We start from the raw sequence: 25,643 nt of genomic DNA on the forward strand, positions 1-25,643 counted from the left end.
AAACAAAAAGAATCCACAACATTTTTATTAAGAAAAATTCTATAATAAGTTACTCTACATGCTTCCCTTTGGAATCTGCAAAGTATGTTTATGATTAACCAATTCAGTGCTGAAGTATTAGTAAGGTATTGCAAATTCATAAATAAACATTTCTAGTGCCAAAACTCATTGATGTGTCTTACATTAAACTGAACTCCTGATTCACTGAGAAAAGGGTTCCTTCTGTAAAGTCCTTAGGTGAGTTCACTTGCGGTTCATATGATAAAACTTGACGTTTCAGTTTTGGAAAAGCTACAAGAGACTGATCAAAACAAAAAAAACATATAGATCAACCTCTATAATGATGAAAACCAGTTGCATTATTTACAGATATCGTGCATAGTTATTGACAAATCAAATAAAACAGCAAATATAAAAAACATTCTATATTATACAACTTTACTAATTTTCTAAAAACAATTACATTATAATCCATACAAGAAAAAATATAGGCAAAGCCAATAGGTCTTGCCTGTAGGACTATTGGTTTTGCCAATGATTTTTACAGATGGTGACAGAATAAAATGCTATGACGTATTCACCTACATTGTTTTTTGGCAGGCACAATATGCATGTTCAAGCCTACAAAATGACAAGAATTTAACTTCCTTTTTATTTACTATATATATCTTTTTTTTTTTTTTTGAGGCGCAGGTAAGGGGAAGCAGGAACATGGAGGGCTCAGACGGTAAACGAAACAATGCAGCGAGGCCAAGCAACATAGGGAAGGTAGAAGCAACAAGTAGGGCATAGGTGGTTGAAGCAATGCAGAGGCGGTGGAAGCAGCACAGGCTAGAGAGAGGAAAACGTGTATTATGGGAGGAAGAAAAGCGCATGGGCCAGATGGGAAGAGGGAACTGATTGGGGGAATGAGAAAGTAACATGGGGGAGATGCACACAAGGGCAAGCACAACATCAGGAGTGTCCGGGCTGAGAAGCACAAATGCGAGAGAGCAACTTCGAGGGTGGCAGAGGGGGGGGAACGATCAGTACGTGAGAAAGTAAAACCCAAATAAGCTGATGTATATGAAGCAAGCAAATGAGAGTGACAAAGCCAATCAATCTTCGGCAATGGGCAGGCTTTAAGCTCACTGCAAGCTGGTAACAGGTATTTTATTCAACAGACGGCTTCATTATTCTGGTATGCGAGATCTAAAAAAAGAGCATCCAAATATTGTTTTAAACGACTGGTCCTCCAGCATGCTGCATGAATTGATTCCTGACGAACAAGTTACTTACCTTCGGTAACGCTTAGCAACACAGACTAGCTGCAGATTCCTTATCTTAGAATTCTCCCCCAGTCGTCAAACTGGATCTGGAAACTTTTCTTCAGCAGTACCTCTGTGCGTTGGTAGAGGGCGTTGAGCGACTTCACAGCGATATCGCCCCAGGACATGTTGTCAGTGGAGTCCATATATTCCCTCCTCTGACGCGCGGACGTCAGTTTTTTCGGTGATGTGAAGCTGCAGGTAAACTGGCAATGGAATAGAAAAACAGTGCAATAATGTATATGCCAACCAGAAAAGAAAGAGGTCATGAGAGAGAGCAGAACAACAAAACACCCAAAACCACCATATGAGAGACTGAAAAGTACACAGTTCACAAGCGGGCGGATGGGTGGGTCAATAAGCAATCTGCGGTTAGTCTGTGTCTCTACCAGAAAAGGTATCACCAAGGGTAAATAACTTGTTCATCTGATAGAGACAACTAGCCACAGATTCCTTATCTTGAAATAAGATACCCAAGCAATCCCAACCAATGCGGAGGGACACGAATGGACCACACCAGTCTCGCAAGAACAACCTGGTAACACAGAGGAAGAACCAGGCTCGAGACAGAGTGGCAAGAGAAAAATAGAAATGACTCATACGAGACAAGTGAACTGCAATACCGCTGAGAAAAAGCTGAGGAAGGGACGGGTAGGAAAAAAAAACACCAGAGAGTAGGCAGGTACCACTCCAGAAGGAGAGGCACACTGGGAACAAACCAGCAGGATGAATAAAGAAAACCCTGTAAGGGGCACCAGAATGCCACACACACATGTGAAAGAAATGTGTACAAGAATCAAAGCACAAGTCTGACATACAACAAACTCAGAGGCAGGAGAAAGAACTACAGTTAAAGAAGCAAATTAAGACCAGATGGTGGCTCAGACGGTGCAAGGAAACAGCACCAGGCCCAAAAGGGACAAGAAACTGGGAAAGACTAGGAAGGTCTGGTGCAAGTGCAAAGTGTATAGACATACACCAAGAAGGGTAATGAGCACTGAATGAAGAACGGGGAAAAGGAGCAGACAATGAATTATGAACTCAGAGCAAAAATGTAGGCTAGAAAACCATCTAGCAGGGAAATTGGATGCAAAATAAGCAAGGCAAAGAACTGTGCAGCTCGAAGCACAGAGTACAACGGAAGGAGCATACAAAAATGTAAGAGTGGTAGCGAGATGCAAACCCCTGGAGAAGGATAGCCTACGACACCAAAACAGTAGACCTAGCCACCAAGCTAGAGGTCCTTAATGTACAAAGCCACCAATTATGGCACCCTACAAAGAATATGAAGGGAGGGAAAATATGGCATATTAGACCCGTGAAGGGACAAAGGTAAAAAAATAGTGAGGGTCTGGGGAATAGGTCCCGAAGAACGGGAAAAGACACTGGAAGACCCTCACGGCTTACGCCAAGGACAAAAGACAGGAAACAAGCAAGATACGAAGAACACCAGCAGTAGGAAACAAAACACAGATCCATCCCGGAGGCAAAGGAACAGAGGGTGGGGAGAAATCAGTGAGGAGGAATGGCAAACAAGAATGACCAAATAGTCAAAACCACTAGGGAAGAAACCCTAGAAGCATGCCCAGTAAAGGACCAACTCATGAGATCCGTCCCATAACTACCAATGAAAGGTAAACAGACCTGGGACCTAAAAGGTATGACACCATCCAGCCCATCAGAATGAACAAGGAAGGCTAGGGACCAAAAGGGCACCAAGCAAAGTGGAAGCCCAGCTGAAGACAGTAGTGGAGGTAACACCACACCCCAACTAGTGAAGTTTCGGAGGAGGGAGAGAAAGCGTCACCGGTGATGAAATACAAGAATGAAGGATACCACCGTGAAGGTGATAAAGAGGAATCACACTGCCTCCAGAAGAGGAAGTACAAGAAAAGAACCACAACAACATGTGGAAAAGAAAGGAAGTTCCGGTGAACGATAGCACAGGAAGGGCCCAGCGGAGGATGGGGATAGAGGAAAAAAAGCCCATAAAGAAGTGTACAGCATCAGTATAGCACTACAGTATCATGTCAAAACACCACAGATCTGAATCCCTCGTAAAGGTAACCCAAATGTACCATGCCAGAGGAGGGATATAAACCCTTGACGTACCGGTGTCCATGACACCAAAGGCGCAAGTCGTGACCCCTGAGCCACAGCTCCTGCAGGAGACAGGAGGGAGTGCCCCGAAAGGCAGAAAGCACAATCAGTGAGCCAGAGCAAAATGGACCAGGAAGAAACGTGAGTAACAGCAAACACCAAGTCCTGCAAACCCTGACAGCGGTGGCGGGGAGGGAACCCCTGTCCGGAGGAGCATGTACCGCTAGAGGCAGAAGACCACGCCACCTTGCCACAGCGCCTTGAGCCCAAAAGACAGGGAGTGGAACCTGAAATAGGCACAATATAAGCCTGTAGCAGAGGGAAAACACAAAATAGAACATGGAAAAGAAACCTTCCAAGGAAGGGATCCAGAAGTAAATAACCTACAAAAGTAGGCAAGAAGTGGCGCCGAAAGGAGTACAAAAATGTATTTCCACAAGGGCAATCAAACAAGAGAATGCGCAAAACAGAATCTACTACCAAAGCTCAAAGAGCGAATGTCCAACCTAATCTCTTAGCAACGGAGATGGAGGTGAAATGTACGGGCAATGGGGCAGGGACGTCCAACAGAAAGGCACCCAGGAACTGACCAAGGAAAGGCAGTCTGTCCGCTAGGAATCGGGCCAAACACAAAAAGGGGCACCCTGCCCATCTCAAAAGTAGAGACACACCAATCATGGCCAAGCCTTAAATATACTTTTAAGGGTGCTGGCTGGATTCGAACCCCTGTACAGGGGTAGCCTTCTCCACCAGATGCCTAGGGGAAACAAAAGGGGGAGTTGAAACTCCCAATTAACCACAGAGGACCATACTGTTATGGCAGCAGAAGCAACCCCCTGAATAAAGAAGGCTGCACCAGCCAAGGCACAAGATATGCTCCAGAATCACTGCTCCGCTGAAATGAGTGGCAGAAAAGAAAGGTGCTGTGCGCACCAAAGGAAGCGCAACAAAATCCAACGTGGATGACAAAAGCGCAACCCAAAAATTAGTCCAAAACAACTCAACAAACAAGAGAAACGCCAGCACAATAGACAAGGGGTGAGAATGCCACACTTGAGTGGAACATAAAAGTCCCCAGAAAGTCAAGGACGTGCGATAGAAGAGGAAGGCCACTAGTCCCCACCATGGGAATTACGGAAACAATGCAAGGCAGAATCAGCATGAGCTTCAACAAGTGACTTTCCATCAAAGGGCATCAAGTAGAGCATCTCTCACTGGAGAAGACAAATTGGAAGCCCCTAACCAAGCCCTGTGACGTATGGCAACAGAAGCAGCCATGATCTAGCAAGTGGAATTGGTAGAATACTTACCGGAGCAAACTGCAAGGCGAGCAGCCTGCTGACCATCCCGGTCAGAGCAGGGGGAACATCATCAGAAAGTGATGGGAGTAAGCCTTCCACAGAGTCTTGAAGAGCATGGGAAAAGCGGGCCAACACACAGGAAGTGTTGATGGAACGAAGATCGGAACTAGACAAAGCGAAAATATGCCTGCCAGCAGCATCCAGCTGCCGAGAGTCCCTGTGCGGTGGAGTAGGTGGAACATGTTCCAGAGTAGGAAGGCCCAAAACAGTATGAGTAACAAACCCCCGAGGGGTATGGTGGTGGTGAAAACACAAAGGGTCTGCCTGTATCGGCCGATGCCTGTGTGAAACAGAATGATACATCGAAGGCCCAGAGACAGGCAGAGTCCAGACATCTAGAAGGATGTCGTAGACAGCCTCGCAATTAGGCAGAACTGGTTCGGTGTCAGATTGAACCGGCGCAAAAGATAACAAGGGATCAATAGACAATTGCCCCATAGGAAGATGTAAGTCCGAAACTCCCGCCTCAAAACATCAGTGTAAGGAAATACCTCCTTGGCATGGTTACCCCCTAACTTTTTGCCTTTGCTGATGCTAAGTTATGATTTGAAAGTGTGCTGGGACCCTGCTAACCAGGCCCCAGCACCAGTGTTCTTTCCCTAAACTGTACCTTTGTCTCCACAACTGGCACAACCCTGGCACTCAGGTAAGTCCCTTGTAACTGGTGTGGTGCTCTCTGAGCATTGTTCTTGTCCAATGTGTGGATTTTTAGAGCAGCAGTTCTGAACTTTTTTTTTACTTCTGTAGGACCCCTGGTACCAAGGGCCCTGATGCCAGGGAAGGTCTCTAAGGGCTGCAGCATATCTTATACCACGCTAGGGACCCCTCACTCAGCACATGCACTGTCTCTCAGTCATTTTCTCCCCACCAGCACACACAAACTACGTCAACATGGCACTCCCCTCAGAGTGCCATGCCAACCTCACACTGCCTGTGGCATAGGTAAGTCACCCCTCTAGCAGGCCTTACAGCCCTAAGGCATGGTGCATTATACCACAGATGAGGGAATATGTGCATGAGCACTATGCCCCTACAGTGGCTAAGCAAAATCTTAGACATTGCAAGTGCAGGGTAGCCATAAGAGTATATGCTCTGGGAGTTTGTCAAACACGAATGCCACAGTTCCATTATGGCTACACTGAAATCTGGGAAGTTTGGTATCAAACGTCTCAGCACAATAAATGCACACTGATGCCAGTGTGCAATTTATTGTAACATGCACCCAGAGAGCATCTTCGAGATGCCCCCTGAATACCAATCCGACTTCTAGTGTACGCTGACCAGTACCTGCCGGCCTGCCACAAACCAGACAAGTTGCTGGCCACATGGGGAGAGTGCCTTTGTCACTCTGTGGCCAGGAACAAAGCCTTTACTGGGTGGGGGTGCTTCTCTCCTGTCCCTGCAGGAACTGTAACAACTGGCGGTGAGCCTCAAAGGCTCACCCCTTTTGTTACAGCGCCCCAGGGCATCCCAGCTAGTGGAGATGCCCACCCCTCAGGCCACTGCCCCCACAAGGCTGGAGGAGATAATAATAAAAATAAGGAGGAGTCACCCACCAGTCAGGGTAGCCCCAAAGGTGTCCTGAGCTGAGGTGACCCCTGCCTTTAGAAATCCTCCATCTTAAGTTTGGAGGATTCCCCCAATAGGATTAGGGATGTGCCGCCCCTCCCCTAAGGGAGGAGGCACAAAGAGGGTGTAGCCACCTTCCAGGAGAGTAGCCACTGGCTACTGCCCTCCCAGACCTAAAAACACCCATACATTTAGTATTTAGGGTTACCCCAGGACCCTAGGAAATCAGATTCCTGCACAGACGGCAGATGACGACAACTGCTTTGGCCCCAGCCCTACCGGCCTGTCTCCAGAGTCGAGAACCTGCAACCAGCGACGCATCCAACAGGGACCAGCAACCTCTGAAGTCTCAGAGGACTGCCCCGACCCCCAGGACCAAGAAACTCCAGTGAGCAGGGGCTCTGCTCAAAAACAGCAACAAAGAAGCAACTTTCAAAGAACTCACTCTTCCCGCTGGAAGCGTGAGACTTCACACTGCATCCGACGCCCCCGGCTCGAGATCCAGAGAACAAACACCACAGGGAGGACTCCCTGGCGACTGCGACCCTGTGAGTAGCCCAGACGACCCCCCTGGACTCCCACAGCGACGCCTGCAGAGAGAATCCAGAGGCTCCCCCTGACCACGACTGCCTGTAACAAGGGACCCAATGCCTGGACCAAGCACTGCACCCGCAGGCCCCAGAACTAGAAGGAACCGAACTTCAGTGCAGGAGTGACCCCCAGCCGACCCTCTGCCTAGCCCAGGTGGTGGCTGTCCTGAGAAGCACCCCCCTGTGCCTGCCTGCACCGCTAGATTGACCCCCGGGTCCATCCATTGTTTCCTATCTAAAATCCGACACCTGCTTTGCACACTACACCTGGCCGCCCCTGTGCCGCTGAGGGTGTTTTGTGTGCCTACTTGTGTCCCCCCCAGTGCTCTACAAAAACCCCTGGTCTGCCCCCCGAGGACGCAGGTACTTACCTGCTGGCAGACTGGAACCGGAGCACCACTGTTCTCCATAGGCGCCTATGTGTTTTGGGCACCTCTTTGACCTCTGCACCTGACCGGCCCAGAGCTGCTGGTGTGGTAACTTTGGCGTTGCCTTGAACCCCCAACAGTGGGCTGCCTAGGTCCAGGAACTGAGACTTGTAAGTGTCTTACTTACCTCACAATCTAACCTTTACTTACCTCCCCCAGGAACTGCTGATTTTTGCACAGTGTCCACTTTTAAAATAGCTTATTGCTATTTTAACAAAGACTGTATATGATATTGCTTTTATTCATAGTTCCTAACTTACCTGTGTGAAGTACCTTGCATTTTATGTGTTTACTTCAAATCTTGAACCTGTGGTTCAAAATAAACTAAGAAAATATATTTTTCTATATAAAAACCTATTGGCCTGGAGTAAGTCTTTGATTGTGTGTTCCTCATTTATTGCCTGTGTGTGTACAACAAATGCATAACACTACCCTCTGATAAGCCTACTGCTTGACCACACTACCACAAAACAGAGCATTAGAATTATCTATTTTTGCCACTATCTTACCTCTAAGGGGAACCCTATGGACTCTGTGCACACTATCTCTTACTTTGAGATAGTATTACAGAGCCAACTTCCTACAACCCTTTAATCCAAAACATCAGGATCATAACCTGAAAATCCCACACACACCGTAGTGGCAGAAAGACATTTAGTGGAACTGCGTCCAAGAGTGCTTCAGTGAATAGTAGCTTCCACAAGGGTAGGAAAAATGATTGACTCATTGATGGCTAGCACCAGATTAAAAAGCAACAGTCACTGTGCTCGTCAGGTGGTCTAGGACTAGTTGAGGTGATTTGGCCCAAGATACAAGACTACATGTGCTCTCGAACTGCAAAGATGGTCTATGACCACCAACATGACCTTTGTGAAGAATCAAGGGACCTGCTGTATGGTCATACAGAAGCCACGAAAGTTAGAGGTGAGTGGAACAAGCAACAAAATGCATGTATTTCCTGTGGGAGTGTAGGGCTAGCAAAGGAAAGTATGCCTCCTGCAGGTCCAGGATGCCCAAGTGCTATAATGTATTTATGCTCTCCTTCGTGAGGAATCAGTTCAGTGCTCTGAGGTTCAGAATCAGGTGCACATCTCTCTTATCGGAGATCACAGACAAACAGGAATAATACCTGACCCTCCACACTTTGGGCAATTTCCTGAAGTAGGCATGAAAATGTGCGGAGGCGGCATCCAAAAAGGGTAGGCCAAACCAACTTAGATTATTTGCAAGACCCGTTGGTTTAGTCATCAAATTCCTGAAAGTTCACTATGCCCTGCTGGATAGGCTATGATGTTTAACACTGATGGAAAGGGAGGTCCTTGGAGTAACCTCAACACTTGCAATGCTGCTGGTGGAACTGATGTGCTGGTGAGGCTAAATTCACAGAGCGCACCATTGCATGGCTATTCTTAAATCTCTCCAGGGTGGAGTTGGTTTTCTTGCCAAAGAGCCTCATCTCATTGACTGGCATCAAGAAAGCCTGTAGTACCCATAAAGGAATAAAGTCTTGTGATCCTCACCGTCTGGAATTATATTACATCAGGATTTGGTAATCAATCATTTAGGCCTTTTTTTTATTAAATTCATCAGAACTGCTAACATTGGACAAAATAGTGACCAGTATATGGTTGAAACAAGTATTCGTACAAATACTGGTTGATGTAGTAGAAAAACATACGTTAGATCACAAGTTTAAAAGGAAATTAAGGAAGGATTAGGTGTTAGACCACTCTTCTGTATCACACCCTGCATTATTCATTTATTGCTCTTACAACTTTGACTATCTGCAACAAATTGTTTTACATTAAAAGTAAAAGTAATGGTTCTTGGTCGATCAGTAACTTTCCATGAATGATTTCTGTTGTTAACAAGTCATTTTTGTGTCATCAGATCAAATCACTATTTTGAAGAACTCAAGAAACAACTCTTTTTGTCGAGGTCTTCCTGTCCTAAAGAGAGACATGGCATTGAATTGTTAATAAACAATAAATCGGCCAGTTTTCAGCAACCCAGAATGAGGGAAGAAGCTGCTTACTTTCTACAGAATCAGGCACAGAGGCAGGAAGGTCGCAGGGAGAAAGCTCACCCCCAGAATGTAATAGAAAAAAAGTGATGCTGGCGGAAAAAGCTGAGCTTTGAGGATTTCTTGTTCTCAGAATGTGTGGGTCTTAAAATAAGGTGGTCATGCCACAGATAGCCTGTGGTTGTTTCTTTTTTTTTTTATCAACTTTAGTTAGCATTTTGCAGGAAATAAAGATATAACACACATTTCAGGCTAGATATAATCGTCGGGAAATACAATTATCAGGAAGATTTAATATACATTGCACTCCAAAATTGTACTTAACAGTTAAATGAAGGGGATCGAACAATATCCCCGGTCCCAGGGAGGACCCTACATCACCTCCCCCGTCCATCAGTTGTATTTCTTTTCCGTAGATCAAACAATGCTAGTGAGTAGTACACTATGGTAGGGTGTTGAGGCATAACGAAGAGGCTAAGCGCAGCAGATATGTGGGTGAAGGTAGGTCACTCTCTGACTCCAAAGGGGACAGCACCCATATGTCCGCAGCTCTCAATGCAACATGTAGCTGTTTCCATGGTTTTTTAATATATGTATAGACTGCTATTTTAACATTTACTACCCATGTTCATAGCATGACGGAAAATATTTCAAACATGTGAATCTATTAAATAACCAATGCAAGAGAACCTTAGTTCTAAGTTGTGAATAGCAAGGCCAGTTCCTAATAAGTCTAGATTCTTGGGACTGAGCCAAAATAAAAACTAACTGAACTCCTCACCTCTCTAGTGAGGATTCAACCTCTAGAAAGGGAGGCTGAATCCTGGGACCCTGCAGGAAGGGAAGAGTAGGCACAGTTTTGGAGCATCTGTTTGGTGCAGACGCTGCTGAGGCCACAGCATTACTGTGTTGCTTTGCCTCTTACTGTTTAGCAATAAGATTTTAAAAAAGCAGTGATGTAATCAGAGGGTTTCCTAATGTCAAGATATTAGCAGACACCTGTGGAAGATAAGCAAGTGGTGCCAAGAGTAAATTTTGCTATTATGACTCTCTTTGATCACATCCAGAGTTAGGTCACATTGGAAGTTATGATTAAAAGCAAACTGAAAAAATAAGCAAAAAAAGGTGATAGCTTAGTTTAATTTCAGCTTTCTTGCAACCAAGCTCCCTCAGAGTAAATATACTAAATTAGCAGCCAGACTCATTGGTGCTGAGGGTGGGGTCTGGTCAGGATCCACTCATGCACTCAGCTTTTCTGGATGTGACTGACAAATATTCTTATCCCTTCTTGTATTGAGCAATTTCTGACAAATAAAAAGTGGATATCACTGTATGGGCTCTTACAGCTAATACATAATGATATTAAGAAACCTGCAAAGAGAAATTTCAGTGACAGGGAATATACTAGTAGTCTTCTACATCCAACACAAAATAAAATTCTAGTAGAGAGTAGTTTCAGGGATAATCCCTTTCTTTGAAGGTTCAGCTTAATCATAAAATAATAATGAAATAAATACCCATAAAGTCCGCCGTAATTCTGCATCAGGGAGCTCTGTTGCCAATTTAAGGTTTTCAAAGCTGATCTTCTCCCTTGGCCTTTGGTTCCATGCAAACAATACAGCCAATTGAAACGTTGTCACCTCCAAATCATACTGGCCAACCTCATTTTTAAAAGTTATCTAAAAATCAAAAGTGTTTTTTAAAACATTTTCAAATAAAAGCTTACCTCACACTGATGACAAAAGCATGCACAGTTTATCGACAGAAACTAACACAGAGAAGACAATGTATCAAATGAAACAGAAACTTTAGGTTATATTGCTAGTTTTTTGGACATTATGTTACCAAATTGTAGCAGCACATTTATAGCGAGTCATATGTCTGTTAAAGAGTGTTTTGGTATTTTTCATGATGACTAGAGTAATATTCTTATTGGGTTGTATCACACTACAAGCAATGGAGTAATTGTGCTCTTTATAATTATCCCTCATGCCAGGGGAAGTAAGTCCTATATAAATACCATTTATAATTACAATGACATCCATTTACAAGTGCTTAATGGTGCCTCATATATGTTACTCCTGATGAGGACCTGGCATAAAATATGTCCTTCCTTTGGGTCCAAACGTTAAATTATACACATGTGGACTGTACGAATTTCATCCCTATCATATATCTAATATAAATATTGATCCATGCCACTGTCCTTTTATGAATGGTTAACATAGACACATTTTTCATAATCTTTATTGTTTATCCTCACATTTGATCTTTGGGCTAACAGTTGTAGTTTTGGAATGAGTCATCATTACATGATAACTGAATTAGCCTCAGCTAAGAGAACAAGTGTGGTGCTACGGTCGCATAGGTTCTCATTATCCTAATGAGACTATTGGATTTGGGCGGCAGAATCACCTGTACTGCGGGAGACTGAGGCTGAACCCGCACCATGTGACACCCGTCGGCCTAATCTGGACTTGTTGCGGCTAACTAGCAGTGCCTCATCTCCACCTAAGAGCAGGGATGATTAGGGCAACTGGGTGCATGACATAAATGACTCCTCAGGGGAAGCATGGTCACTCAGATCTCATCAGTTTCTCTCAGTTACATTAGTCTCACATGGGCAAGGACAATCAGAGGCAGAGTAAAGTTCAATAAGGTTTTACTGAAGTAACAATTTGTATTGCAATGACTAGGGCGATGAAGCACAACAGGATTAAAATGGTGACAAGGAGAGTAAACACAAGAATAACACTACCATATTGTCACTAGGGTTTGTGAAGATATTTCCTACATATGCTATGTTAGAGCACAGCATGTTAAGCTCTAATTCTGCATTTCAGGTTCCCCTTGGGAAGACATCATCCCTAATAACTGAGCACCAGGCCTGTGGTCTACATAAGCAGCTGCAGCGAAGCAATCAGCATACAGTTGTGGGCATCTGGCTGGAATCTCCCTCTAACATACATGGGTCAAAATAGTCTTTTTATAATAAAACAGTTGATGCTGCCAGAAAGGATCCCCACGTAAGAGTGTGTATGTTTCTGTGGACACTGGAGACAAATCGAACCACTTTTGCCGGCAACCTATCTTACTGCAGCCTTGAGAAAAGCATAGAGTGAAAGAAATGTCTTGTTTAAGAATGTAGTGCTGACCTAGGCAAAAAACACCTCGATAGAGAAAATAAAACAAGACCATAAATGTGGCTACTGTTAAAATAATGTATGAAGCCAGAATAAAACATATCTAGATTAAAGTGCACAACCGCGGGCCTAGTTTGCTAAAATAACATGTATAAAGCGGTAGCTAAAATGACTACACAACACTACAACAGCTTTATATGAACCCTTGTTGCCTGTATTGAATATTGCACCCAGGTTCTGAGGACTTTACCCCATAAGCAGTAATTGCTGCTTTAGAAATGTATGTAAGTGATACACCTGAAAAAAAGGAGAAAACCCCCACTTCTTAAATAGGTTCCAGATCAAAGATCTTCAAGCCTTCTTCTGTAGGATTCGACTAAAAAAAAATATTTTTACATAAAGAGATACTACTTGAAAATAACATCTCAGGTCTAAGACCTAGATCTACCTTTACTCCTAGTCTTGACCAAGTTGGCCCAGAAGTAGACATTTTTGAAAAGAATAGTTATGAACAAAGAACACAACATTTTGAGATTTGTTCCCTCCCCTTCTCCTAATCTTACATTAGAACACCAGAGGGCTTTGCGGGAATTACAACTGAACACAGCCATCACTATTAAAGCGTGTGATAAAGGGGGGGGGGGGGGGGGGGCAGGATAGTTATCCTGGATACTGCTTGCTACAAACAAAAGATGGAGTATATGTTGATCATCGATGATCACTATCAAAAAAATCTGAGGTAACCCTGCTACTCAGATCAATGCCAAGATCAAGGCTATATGAGAAGAAGGTATTCATAAAGGCTACATCTCCAGGAGTGAGTTTACTTTTCTCCAAGTAGGAAATCCTAAACTTCCTACCATATATGGAGTGCCTAAAACCCATTAAAGAACTGAAGATTCACCTCTAAGACCGATTGTGTCCACCATAGGCTCGGTTAATGAGCCCTTATCTAAATATATTGTTTCTTTTTTAAACCTTTGGTTTGTGGATTTTCTTCTTATATCAAGGACACATCTCATATGATCTCTATAGCGGAGGGACACACATTTGATCATAATTGCCAATTCCTAGTCAGCATGGACACTGAAGCATTATATACTAACATCTCCCAAGAGGGAGCATATAATGCTGTAGAAAAGGTACTGAGAGACGAAGTCTCATATATGCCTACCAACTTCATATTAAGTTGTCTGAAAATAGTCTTATGGGAAAACTACTTTGAATTCAATAGAAACATACATTAACAGGTAAAAGACGTCAGTATGGGAGCGGCCTGTGCTCCAAGTGGGGCTAACATCTATATGGGCCTCTTTGAAAAGAGATTAATTTATGATGAGGTAGCTCTTTTTTTTGAGAATGTTAAACATTGGGCAATATATATAGATGACATCTTTTTTGTATGGGAGGGAGAAAGAGAACTAGATGAATTTGTGGAATGGTTAAATCTCTGTGAATATAATCTTAGATTCACTCCTAACCTTAACAACAGGCAGAATTCCTGGACATTCTCATTTATACACATCAAGGACATCTTCAAGTGTCTCTCTATAGGAAGCCTACGGCTCGCAATACTCTGCTATATTTTGAAAGTTTCCACCCGAGAAGTCAACTTCAGAGTAATCTAGTCAGCCAATTCTTACGAATTAGGAGGAACTGCAGTAATATGGCAGAGTATGATAAGAACACCAATGACCCAAAGGAGAAACTTTTACATAGAGGTTATACTAGGAGGCTCATTTGGGATGCATATAAAAGAGTCAAATACTATAAACGAGAGACGATGTTTGAAGGATGACAGAAAACGTAACAACAAAGATTAGTCTGGTTATTAAACACTCCAATATCAACAACAAAATTAGAGGAATAATTAATACCCAATGGAGTATATTAAATAGCAACAGAGGAGAGGTTCCCCTCTCCGCCCCATTATTTGCATACAAGAGAAATTATAATATAAGGATAAACTGGTAAAGGCAAGGCTACAGCTAGAAAGTGCATACATACAGAGCATTATAACTGGAACAAATCCCATCCCAGGGAACCATCGCTGTGGAGATTGTCATGCCTGCCTACAAGCGATAGTATCGGACCAATTGTCCTACAATAATCGAGACATCAGCTTTAAAACCATGACCAACTGTCAGAGCAGTATGTGATATACTGTATTTTTTGTCCCTGTAACTTAGGATATGTGGGAGAAACAGGAAGACAGTTTAGGACCAGATTCAGTGAGCACAAATTAGCCATCAGGAATTCTAAATTCCAAGCTCCTTTAGTTTCTCATGGTAGCAAATATAAACATAAGGATAGTGAACTGAAATGGATTATCTTAGAAAAAATGAGCCTGACAGGTGGTACTCATGTAGATACCTACAGAAAGAAACAGGACGTTTTTTGGATATTTTTTTGGGACACAGTGGAGAAAGGTCTCAATGATAGAATTCCATGGGAAAATGCTTTTAGTACATACTCACAGGCAATAGAATTACATTGAGTCTAGTATATATCTAACTTTACCCATGAGTCACTGGTTATTTCTAACTTCTTTCCATTCTTTAAGAGTTTTAATTCCTTGTCTTTATACAGTGGAACTAAATTGATAATTGACGGGCCCACGTTAGCATAAGGTTACATAGTTTTTCTGTTTTTTAGGATCAGATAGAAACCTTTAACAATCCCTTCTTTGTTTTCATATTTGGTGCCAGGAGGATGACAGAAATCTACGATTAAGTAAGGATTTTAGAATTCTCAACAGTAGAGATTTAGGGAAATACAGTTTTTTTTCCGAGAGAAGTGTAATCCCTGGTGTTCAGATACTTGAATTTCAATAAAAGGTATTGGTAGGATACTTCCTCCACTATGGCCGCCACGCTTGTCCCTCAAAATGGTGCTTCTTTTCTATAGTTCCCTTTCAGTTTCTATCACTGGCTTACATATGTTACGCGGGCTTTACGCGTCGAGGGGACATGCATGGCAAGCGGCTTGCTCAGCCCTGATGTTTGGTATTTGAATACTCGGTCTATGCGAATGCTTTCATCTTCAGAAGTTAGATGTTCTTGGCTAAAGATAAGCACACAACATGGGGAACATTGTTCTCTTTATAAGTTTAGTCTATTCGGCCCTGGTAGAAACTTGAGCGAGATATACGTCCAATAACTTGATGAGCCCAGATAGACCTATATGGAACGACAGATCTATAGATGCATATAAAGCAATGGTCTTTGAATTTTCAACAATAGAGATAAAGGGGGGCACAGCTACTTCTTAGAGAAGTGTGTTTTCAGGGTTCAGATATCTGAATTTTTTTATAGACGATATCAGTGCAATACCTCTTCATTTCAGGCCGCTTTGGTTGGTTCCCCAATACAGCTCCTCAAAGAAATTACATATTCTCCTTTCAGTTTTTGTGACCGACGCGAATATGTAATGGAGATCCTGCGTAGTGTTGTTTGGTTTGGAAGTTTGTTATTAATCCACTCAGTGCAGAATATGTGCCCTGTCTTTATAAGCTAAGAGATTTGTACCTTAGTAAGTACATAATAAGTGAAATAATCTTCTTTATAGATAATTAGCCTACTCAGCTTTGGTATAAATATGAGGAAGATACTCGTTTGCCATATAGCCAACCGTAGTTGGGCCCATATTAAGTCACAGGTTTAGAGATACACACAAAGAAAGCGCTCCTACGTTAGCAAGCGAGCCATTTGGAAGCAAATGTTGTCTATATACGTAATATGATGGGACTGTCGGTAATGCTGGAAAGCAGTGAGGATTGTGTTATAAGTAGTGATAATTAGTTTCTGTTGATTTCTATAGAGATTTTATTTTTCCCCATATGAGAGATATATATGTGACAAATTGAGACCTGTCTACCATAAAAGAACATCATAAGAAAGAAACAGAGGGTAAGCTCACTCCTAGCTCTCTTATTTCCTTTTCTTTTTCCTTTTTTCTATTTGTAACAATTGGCTTTATTATTTGAAGCACAGCTAATATAAGCGCACAGGGGGGCACACCCATAAGTGTTGATATCTCACCCCATCTGTTTTCTTATTATACCTGTGTTGTTGACTCAGGGGTTGCAACCATCTTGCACAACTTGATATGCATGTATACTCACTAGGGGTGTAGGAACACTCAATAAGTGGATGACCGAGTCTAGGAATAATACAAAATCAGACGTATTCTCCTAACACATTACGTGTGTGATGCAATTTTCAAGAGGTGGGGTTTTTTTCTCTTGTTGTAAGTGATACACCCACAACAAATTCAGCTGAAGTGGTTAGGCCTCTGGTGAAGTGAGCACCTACTTTGTTTCGTGGCATGACAGAAGGTAATGCAGGCTGTGATCCAGTGAGTTAACTTTTGCTTTGAAAGGGGTTGTTCTTTGTTTCAACTGCCAAAGGAAACAAGTTTGTCTGATAGCTGAAAGTATTTTGTTCTACTGATATAAACATTTTAATTATTCTTCACATCTAATGACTACTGAAAACTCAATCTCACTTGAGGATTTAAGTAAGAAAGCTAATAGTAGCAGTTTTTCATTCAAAATGAATGACCTCAGCAGTTTTAGTATCAAATGTTAATTTCTTGGGGCACCTCACTGTGCAGCAAGAATGGCGCTTGAATGTGACATTCATTATGAGGATCTCTCTGCCCCATGGAGTCCTAGCATAATCAGTGAATGGTGTGGAGGACATGGTGGGAAATCAGTGGAGTAGTCTCTGGCCCTGGGTGGTACTCCTGGTCCAAACCGCGGTGAGCAGAGGTCACAGCTGGCCACGGCCTGTGGAATTCTGTGGCGACACAGTCTCCTGCTCCATCAATATCAGAGTTGTTGAGAGCTTCAGCAAAGGAGCGTGAATGCTCCAGGAGGGGTAAAAGGTGGGATGAGGGAGCGGTGGGGGTGATTCCTGGAGTGTGGAGGGGGGCAGTTGGGACGCTTCAGTGGTGCCTCTGATCTATCCCTAGACTCGCTCCTGCTGTGCATTTGTAGTCGCAAGACTACTTTGGACATGAGGTGGCCCTCAGCTGTTGACAAACATTTGTAGTGGCCAGCCATGGCAGTTGATGGCCAATGGGACTGCGGAGTGCCAAGGTTGAGAGGTGCACCTGGAAGGCTGGCTTCCAGGTGTTCGTGCTGTTGACTGTTGGGGTCGCTGTGTGCCACGGTGCACTCAACCTCCTTGTTACTACACACTACAGCAGGCGAGTGATGGTGCTACAGAGTGCGTGAGGATGTGCACTGGATACCCAAATAAGACTGTTTTGCAAAGACCAGCACACGGTCAGTACAGCACATACATGGATTAACTATCTATAAGAGATTGATTAACATGTCTAAAATAGCTGAACACAACACCTATAGACACTTACCACATGACCTACACTTTCTGGTTTATGGTGCACTTGAGGTGTACTGCACATCAGGCTAAGATGAAGATATTGACATGTGAAATGTGACTTTTGTCATATTTCATGTTTCGTAACTCCCCCTTTTTTCTCCAGGTTACAGCTAACAATCAGGCCAGTAATGATGAGGAAACAAAGTACTTACCTGAGTAACCCATCAGTATCTATTAATTTAGGGATCTGATTGACAAGGTCCTGCAAAGGCCAACAGATCCACAGAGGATCCTATGGCGAAACATGTAGACCAGACAATAGCACTAACTGCTAAGGATTGGAAACACATCCAAAGAACATCTCTGTTTTTAACCTTAACGCTATTCCACTACAAATTAAATTCACATAAAAAAATTTAGGAGGTCATTTTATTTTTTCAGAGATCCAACCAATACCCTCATCCAGATTATCCCCCCCCTCTGGTAGAGGGGTCACTCACTTCCGGAATCTAGTACCCAAGTAACAGACTCGATGATGAAACTACCCACTAGATTACCCCAGTGGAGATAATATACACTGCTGGTGGTAAATAGTGGTTGTGGTTCTCCAAAATTACTCTGGAGAGACTCTGGCATCAAGACGGGGGTGGTTCACTACCATTTCTGATTTGTGCAATATTATTTATGTAAGCTGAGTGAACCCCTCTATTGTTTCTGCCTCCCTCCTCTAGATTAATAAATATGCAATTATTCCACATCAAAGAATCAAAAAACATCTAGCCTCTACCACAAACGTATTGAAAATCTGGCAATTCTGCATTCTGAGACGTTATGAACATCTAGCACATAGATGATCCCCATCTTTTAAAGGGGATGGGAAATTCCTATAGCCTGACGTTCAGGAAATACTGTTTGGGGATCAAGGACAACAAGTTTTCATGTTTATTTTGTCCTTAGGACAAGTGGGCCAGCCCCTGGTGTACAAATCGTTTGGCTGCCAGTTTACAGTACCACATTATGGATGAGGAAAGAGGCAATATTTGTGTCCATATTTTAGTGATGTTCAAGCTTGTATTTATGGTTCACAAATGGAAAGTTTTTTATTATTAGGGTGGGGACTCTAAGAAAATGTTGTAGGCTCAGACTGCATTAGTGACTGTGGTTCCAGAATAAAAATGTGTACACACACATTTGCACAGTTTGATAATATGAGTCTCTGTATAATACTTCCCAGCATGCTCTCTGGTTTGATGTAAACATATGTATAAGCTTGAAAACAAGATTGGTGATTCTTTGCTTTAAAAATAAAATGTTCACTAAAGACTGCAACCAGGAAACAAAACATTTTGCTAAAACAACTGCGAAATTTAGGTGCCATTTCTTTGAAGCATCATTCAGTAAAATATGTTGATGCATGCTAGTATTTCCCCAAAGATATAAATACTGGAAAGGTCAGTGTGATCAGTTCCAGTTCCAAAAAGATTATGGGAACATGAAAATAAACAACCACTGGGCTTAGCCAATAGGTTTGATGTTTCCGATTAGCCTTTTGCTTTTGTCTTTGTTTTGACTTCGTTTTTGTAAAACTTTAATGTTGTGGAAGCTATTGGGCCGTAACCGTCATAACAAACATTAGAAAAAGCAAGAACATGTTTGGTCTCACAAAGCACACCTTGCCACGCAAGTTCAGGACACTGAAGAAATCTACTTTATGTGCCAGTATGCTGAATGTAAATGAGTAGAATGTTGTCACTCAAAGTGAAGACAGCCAATAAATATAGAGAAAGAAATTTCATTTTAATAAAAACAAAGTCTTGGATAATCAATTAGGGGTCCACTTCTTAAAGAGAATCACAAAATCTGTTCTTGCCTTAGTGCAGGTTTACGACACACAGAATTTACCTAAGTAGACCAAGAAAACGCACTCATAGAAAATATCTGTGAACTGCATTTTAGCATAACTAAATATGCATGTGTAGATTCGCTCATGCGAAAATCTGTTGAGTGTATAAATGTACTCTTTCCCTCCAACCACTTTTTCCCGACCCAGGAAGTAGTTTTACTTCTGCCCTTGTCAGGAGTAAATTTCCAAACTTTCTCTGTATGGGAAAAGATAACAGAATAGCTGGTGGAATCCCCTAAAACATGCATATTATTAGGTTTGCCTAGCCTAAAAGGGCATTCCAACCCTAGAACTATTGCTTACCTCTATCTCTAGTCTCAGGATGTAGATCTGCTGAAATGTGCCAACAGAGGAATTGCTAGTATTCAAACCCTACAATAGTATGAGCCCTGGCATAATCAGAGAAGCTATTATCAGAGCTCTTATGTAATGTGGCTGCTGCCATAATTTATCACTGCACCACATGGCACCAAAGGGACAAGTAGTTTTTTTTTTTTTTTTTTTTACATGACAAGTAGATTTATGAAGCAACCTGTCCCATGGACAAGTAGATGTTTTATGAAATTCCACACCTCTGTTTTAAGTATGAGTTGGAGTGGTCTTGAGTCAAACTCCCATTATAGTCAATAGGGCTCCTGTTTGATCAATGTATCTGCACAACATTTGCGTAGACTTGGTACATGTTACACTGATGCTATTATGTGTTTTCACCCTGTGTCCATCAGTAGAACAAATGATTTTGTGCCCTCTGACTTTAGATATATAGAATAGTGTTGTCATGATGTCTGTTCTGACTACAATTTGTGAATTCTCGAACAGAGGTACGATCGTCCTAAAGGCCACCCTGACTGCGGAGTTCCAATACATTTTTTATGTGAAGTTTTTACTACCAAGGTGACCAGTGTTAGTTTAGGTTAGCTCCTGGAGATTAGCTCCCAAATCTTTCATTGAGGGGTTCATAATGAGATGAAAATGCCTACCCTGTGATGCAGGGCCTTCTCTTTATAAATGTGGCCCTCTTCTGCCCATCCTATTAGGGCATACTATGCTGCACCTAAGATTATTGTGGTTGACCCAGTGACTTGTAGATTGTTTACACTGCTGATCCAACTCTTTCTGAAGGGGCCACTTGGTCAGGAGGCATTTGTGGGTCAAAGAATGCTCGAGAACATTGTGTCCAGAAAGCCTTTTATTTGCGGGTGGTACTCAAAGACTCAGTCTGTATCAACATTAGTATCACGATCACCCTGTTTAACCGACTGGTATACTTTCAACTGTTTGATGCATATCTGGGCCAGCAATACAGTGTCTGCTGAAGCTTAAAAGAAATGCAACGTAGTTTCAACTGGTCATTTGACTTGAAAATGGAAAAGTGCCTTTTGAAGACAGTTGTGTAAATCGGGGGAAGATACACACCTCTTGCCACTTCAGCCAAGCACTTATGAAGACAGGTGAAGCCAATTTGAGGTTGTAAGGAAATGCCTCTTTGGCATGGTTACCCCCTAACTTTTTGCCTTTGCTGATGCTACCTTCTGATTTAAAGTGTGCTGGGACCCTGCTAACCAGGCCCCAGCACCAATGTTCTTTCCCTAAAATGTACCTTTGCTTCCACAATTGGCACAACCCTGGCACTCAGATAAGTCCCTTGTAACTGGTACCCTTGGTACCAAGGGCCCTGATGCCAGGGAAGGTCTCTAAGGGCTACAGCATGTCTTATGCCACCCTGGGGACCCCTCACTCAGCACATGCACACTGCCTCACAGTGTTGGTGTGCTGGTGGGGAGAAAATGACTATGTCGACATGGCACTCCCCTCGTGGTGCCATGCCTACATCCCACTGCCTATGGCATAGGTAAGTCATCCCTCTAGCAGGCCTTACAGCCCTAAGGCAAGGTGCACTATACCACAGGTGAGGGCATATGTGCATGAGCACTATGCCCCTACAGTGTAAGCAAAACCTTAGACATTGTAAGTACAGGGTAGCCATAAGAGTATATGGTCTGGGAGTATGTCAAACACGAACTCCATAGTTCCCTAATGGCTGCACTGAAAACTGGGAAGTTTGGTATCAAACTTCTCAGCACAATAAATGCACACTGATGCCAGTATGCAATTTATTGTAACATACATCCAGAGAGCATCTTAGAGATGCCCCCTGAATACCAACCCGACTTCTAGTGTAGGCTGACCAGTTTCTGCCAGCCTGCCACACACCAGACATGTTGCTGGCCACATGGGGAGAGTGCCTTTGTCACTCTGTGGCCAGGGACAACACCTGTACTGGGTGGGGGTGCATCACACCTCCCCCTGCAGGAACTGTAACACCTAGTGGTGAGCCTCAAAGGCTTACCCCTTTTGTTACAGCACCCCAGGGCATCCCGGCTAGTGGAGATGCCCGCCTCTCCGGCCACTGCCCCCACTTTTGGCGGCAAGGCTGGAGGAGATAATGAGAAAAACAAGGAGGAGTCACCCACCAGTCAGGACAGCCCCTAAGGTGTCCTGAGCTGAGGTGACACCCTGCCTTTAGAAATCCTCCATCTTAGTTTTGGAGGATTCCCCCAATAGGATTAGGGATGTGCCCCCCTCCCCACAGGGAGGAGGCACGAAGAGGGTGTAACCACCCTCCAGGACAGTAGCCATTGGCTACTGCCCTCCCAGACCTAAACACACCCCTAAAGCTAGTATTTAGGGGCACCCCAGAACCCAGTAAATCAGATTCCTGCAACCTGAATAAACAAGAAGGACTGCTGACCTACAAGCCTGCAGAGAAGACGGAAGACAACAACTGCTTTAGCCCCAGCCCTACCAGCCTGTTTCCTGACTCGAAAACCTGCAACCAGCGACGCATCCGACAGGGACCAGCAACCTCTGAAGCCTCAGAGGACTGCCCTGGACTAAAGGACCAAGAAACTCCTGTGAGTAGCTGCTCTGCTCAACAACAGCATCTTCTTTGCAACAAAGAAGCAACTTTTAAAGAACTCACGTTTCCCGCCGGAAGTGTGAGACTTCACACTCTGCACCCGACGCCCCCGGCTTGAGATCCAGAGAACCAACACCACAGGGAGGACTCCTCTGCGACTGCGAGCCCGTGAGTAGCACGTGACGACCCCCCTGGACCCCCACAGTGACGCCTGCAGAGAGAATTCAGAGGCTCCCCCTGACCCCGATGGCCTGTAACAAGGGACCCGACGCCTGGAACCAGCACTGCACCCGCAGCCCCCAGGACCTGAAGGAACCGAACCTCAGTGCAGGAGTGACCCCCAGGCGACCCTCTGCCTAGCCCAGGTGGTGACTGTCCCAAGAACCCCCCTGTGCCTGCCTGCACTGCTAGAGTTTCCTATCTGAAACCCGACGCCTGCTTTGCACACTGCACCCAGCCGCCCCTGTGCTGCTGAGGGTGCGTTTTGTGTGCCTACTTGTGTCCCCCCCATTGTTCTACAAAACCACCCTGGTCTGGCCCCCCCATGCTCCCCACCCCAATCCCCCCCCCCCCACCCCCCCCCCCCCCCCACCAGAGGACCCGGGAACTTACCTACTGCAGACTGGAACCGTAGCACCTATGTGTTTTGGGCACCTCTTTGACCTCTGCACCTGACCGGCCCAGAGCTGCTGGTGTGGTAACTTTGGGGTTGCCTTGAACCCCCCAACGGTGGGCTGCCTATGCTCAGGAACTGAGACTTGTAAGTGTCTTACTTACCTCACAATCTAACCTTTATTTACCTCCCCAAGGAACTGTTGATTTTTGCACTGTCTACTTTTAAAATAGCTTATTGCCATTTTAACAAAGACTGTATATTATATTGCTTTAAATCAAAGTTCCTAACTTACCTGTGTGGAGTAACTTGCATTTTATGTATTTACGTCAAATCTTGAATCTGTGGTTCTTAAAATAAACTAAGAAACTATATTTTTCTATATAAAAACCTATTGGCCTGGAGTAAGTCTTTGAGTATGTGTTCCTCATTTATTGCCTGTGTGTGTACAACAAATGCTTAACACTACCCTCTGATAAGCCTACTGCTCGACCACACTACCACAAAATAGAGCATTAGAATTATCTAATTTTGCCATTACATTACCTCTAAGGGGAACCCTTGGACTCTGTGCACACTATCTCTTACTTTGAGACAGTATATAGAGAGCCAACTTCCTACAGAGGTCAAATGAAAGAACCTGAATTGATAGTTATGTCCATCCACCATGACAATGAGGTACTTCATGTGACAGGAGTGCAAGAAATAAAAATATGTGTTTCTTTATTTACTTGTTGAACACCCTGAGATCCAGGATGATTCACTGTAGGCAACTGGGCTTCCTGGCAGATGCCCCCTTTTAGAACTAATAGATGCTGATTTTTGACTCACAGTGCACTGAAGCCTGCTAATCAGACCTCAGTGCGTTTGCTCTTTCCTTAAAACAAAGATGTATGATTGATTTACAACTGGCAAATGACTTTAGCACCCCTTTAAATCCCTAGTAAATGTTACCCCTTGTACCTCGGGTATTAAAGCTAAAGAGGGTCCCCTACGGGCTGAAGCATATCTTATGCCACCGTAAGGAACCCACATACAAATTGCACTCCGCCTGGCATCACAGATTACATGTCAGGGTGCAGGCCCCGAGTGAACATACAACATGGCACAGTCATCGTGTGTCATGCCAAAGTCATTGCATGCGTTACATGTAAGCCACTCCTACAGAAGGTCTTAGGAGCCCTAAGGCAGATTGCATTATAATATATGTGAGGACATATCTGCTAAAGCAGATATGCCCCTGTCATGTTTAGTTCTATTCCTAGACCTCGCAAGTGACCGGGCAGCCATCTTAAAGCACGTACTCAACAGTAGTCAGAATGAGTGCCCATCTACATTATGGCTGCACAGAAAATATTGGTGTTTGGCACCAAACACCTTGTCTTAATAAATCCATACTGATGCTAGTATTGGATTTATTATGACATACACCCAGAGGGCATCTTAGGGGTGCCCCTGTAGTGGATTGTACTTACTTTTAATGGGAATCAGGAGCTTAGCTTAGCCTTCTGGCTTGCAGGCCTGTGCCCAGTCACCTAGTGACATTTAACCTACTTATCCCGCTCTGTCTTATCCCATTTATTTTGTTATTTCTTTTAAGATGGCTGCCTTTGTTTAGAGTTAGAGCAATGCCACTCTGTGAAGGCGTCACTATCAGCATCAAAACAAACAAGTAATGGACATAGGTATTAACATCATGTCCTTTTCCCACTTGTGACAGGAACATAATGTACTTTATGTGGAAATTGTTTACCTAATTGGCGCCACAGCCTGCCTCCTTATCTTTTGTTTAGGAGCATACCTGTGTCAGGGGTCCTACAAGATCTGTATAAATACATCTTACAAAGACAAGGTTATCAGAGGAATTCCTACCAGATGCCATTGACGCCATCCATCTATGCTGCATGTTGCCTTGATGCAGGCCTAGTCTTCGTGTCACCACAAAGTCTGACCTAAACCTCATTCCAAGGTAACAAGGGTTGGGGGTGCTTCTCATGGACATGGTACTGGCAGAGTAGGTTTATCACACCTAGCTCTTGTTAGGCTAGAGATTAGGTTCTCCATGTAGGAAGCTGGCTCTGTATATCTTTTATCAAAATGAGATATGGGCGGTCATTCTGACCGCGGCGGTCGCCGCCCGCCATGCGGTCACCGCCAAATGGCCGCTCCGCAGTCAGAAGACCGCGGATGCCATTCTGGCTTTCCCGCTGGGACGGCAGGCGCCCGCCAAAGGAGCGCCCGCCGGCCCAGCGGGAAAGGCCCTGCAACAATGAAGTCGGCTAAGCAGACAGTGAAAATCATGGTGGGGCCCTGTTAGGGCCCATGCCTGTGGCATGGG

General features: G+C 43.9%; 1 protein-coding gene across 2 annotated transcripts in view; it reads right to left on the bottom strand.

Moving 5' to 3' along the window:
* Nucleotides 1-25,643, bottom strand: part of CUL5 (cullin 5) — a 497,462-nt gene that overhangs the window by 57,787 nt on the left and 414,032 nt on the right. For both annotated transcript variants that reach the window (XM_069202325.1, XM_069202326.1), the window contains exons 16-17: nucleotides 10,896-11,057; nucleotides 183-301 (exon numbers count right to left, since the gene is read on the bottom strand). In XM_069202325.1, the coding sequence (XP_069058426.1) occupies nucleotides 183-301; nucleotides 10,896-11,057 (281 nt within the window). The remainder of the gene's footprint in view (nucleotides 1-182; nucleotides 302-10,895; nucleotides 11,058-25,643) is intronic.

Source organism: Pleurodeles waltl, chromosome 8 (assembly GCF_031143425.1).
Source record: "Pleurodeles waltl isolate 20211129_DDA chromosome 8, aPleWal1.hap1.20221129, whole genome shotgun sequence".
Classification (NCBI taxonomy): Eukaryota; Metazoa; Chordata; class Amphibia; order Caudata; family Salamandridae; genus Pleurodeles; species Pleurodeles waltl.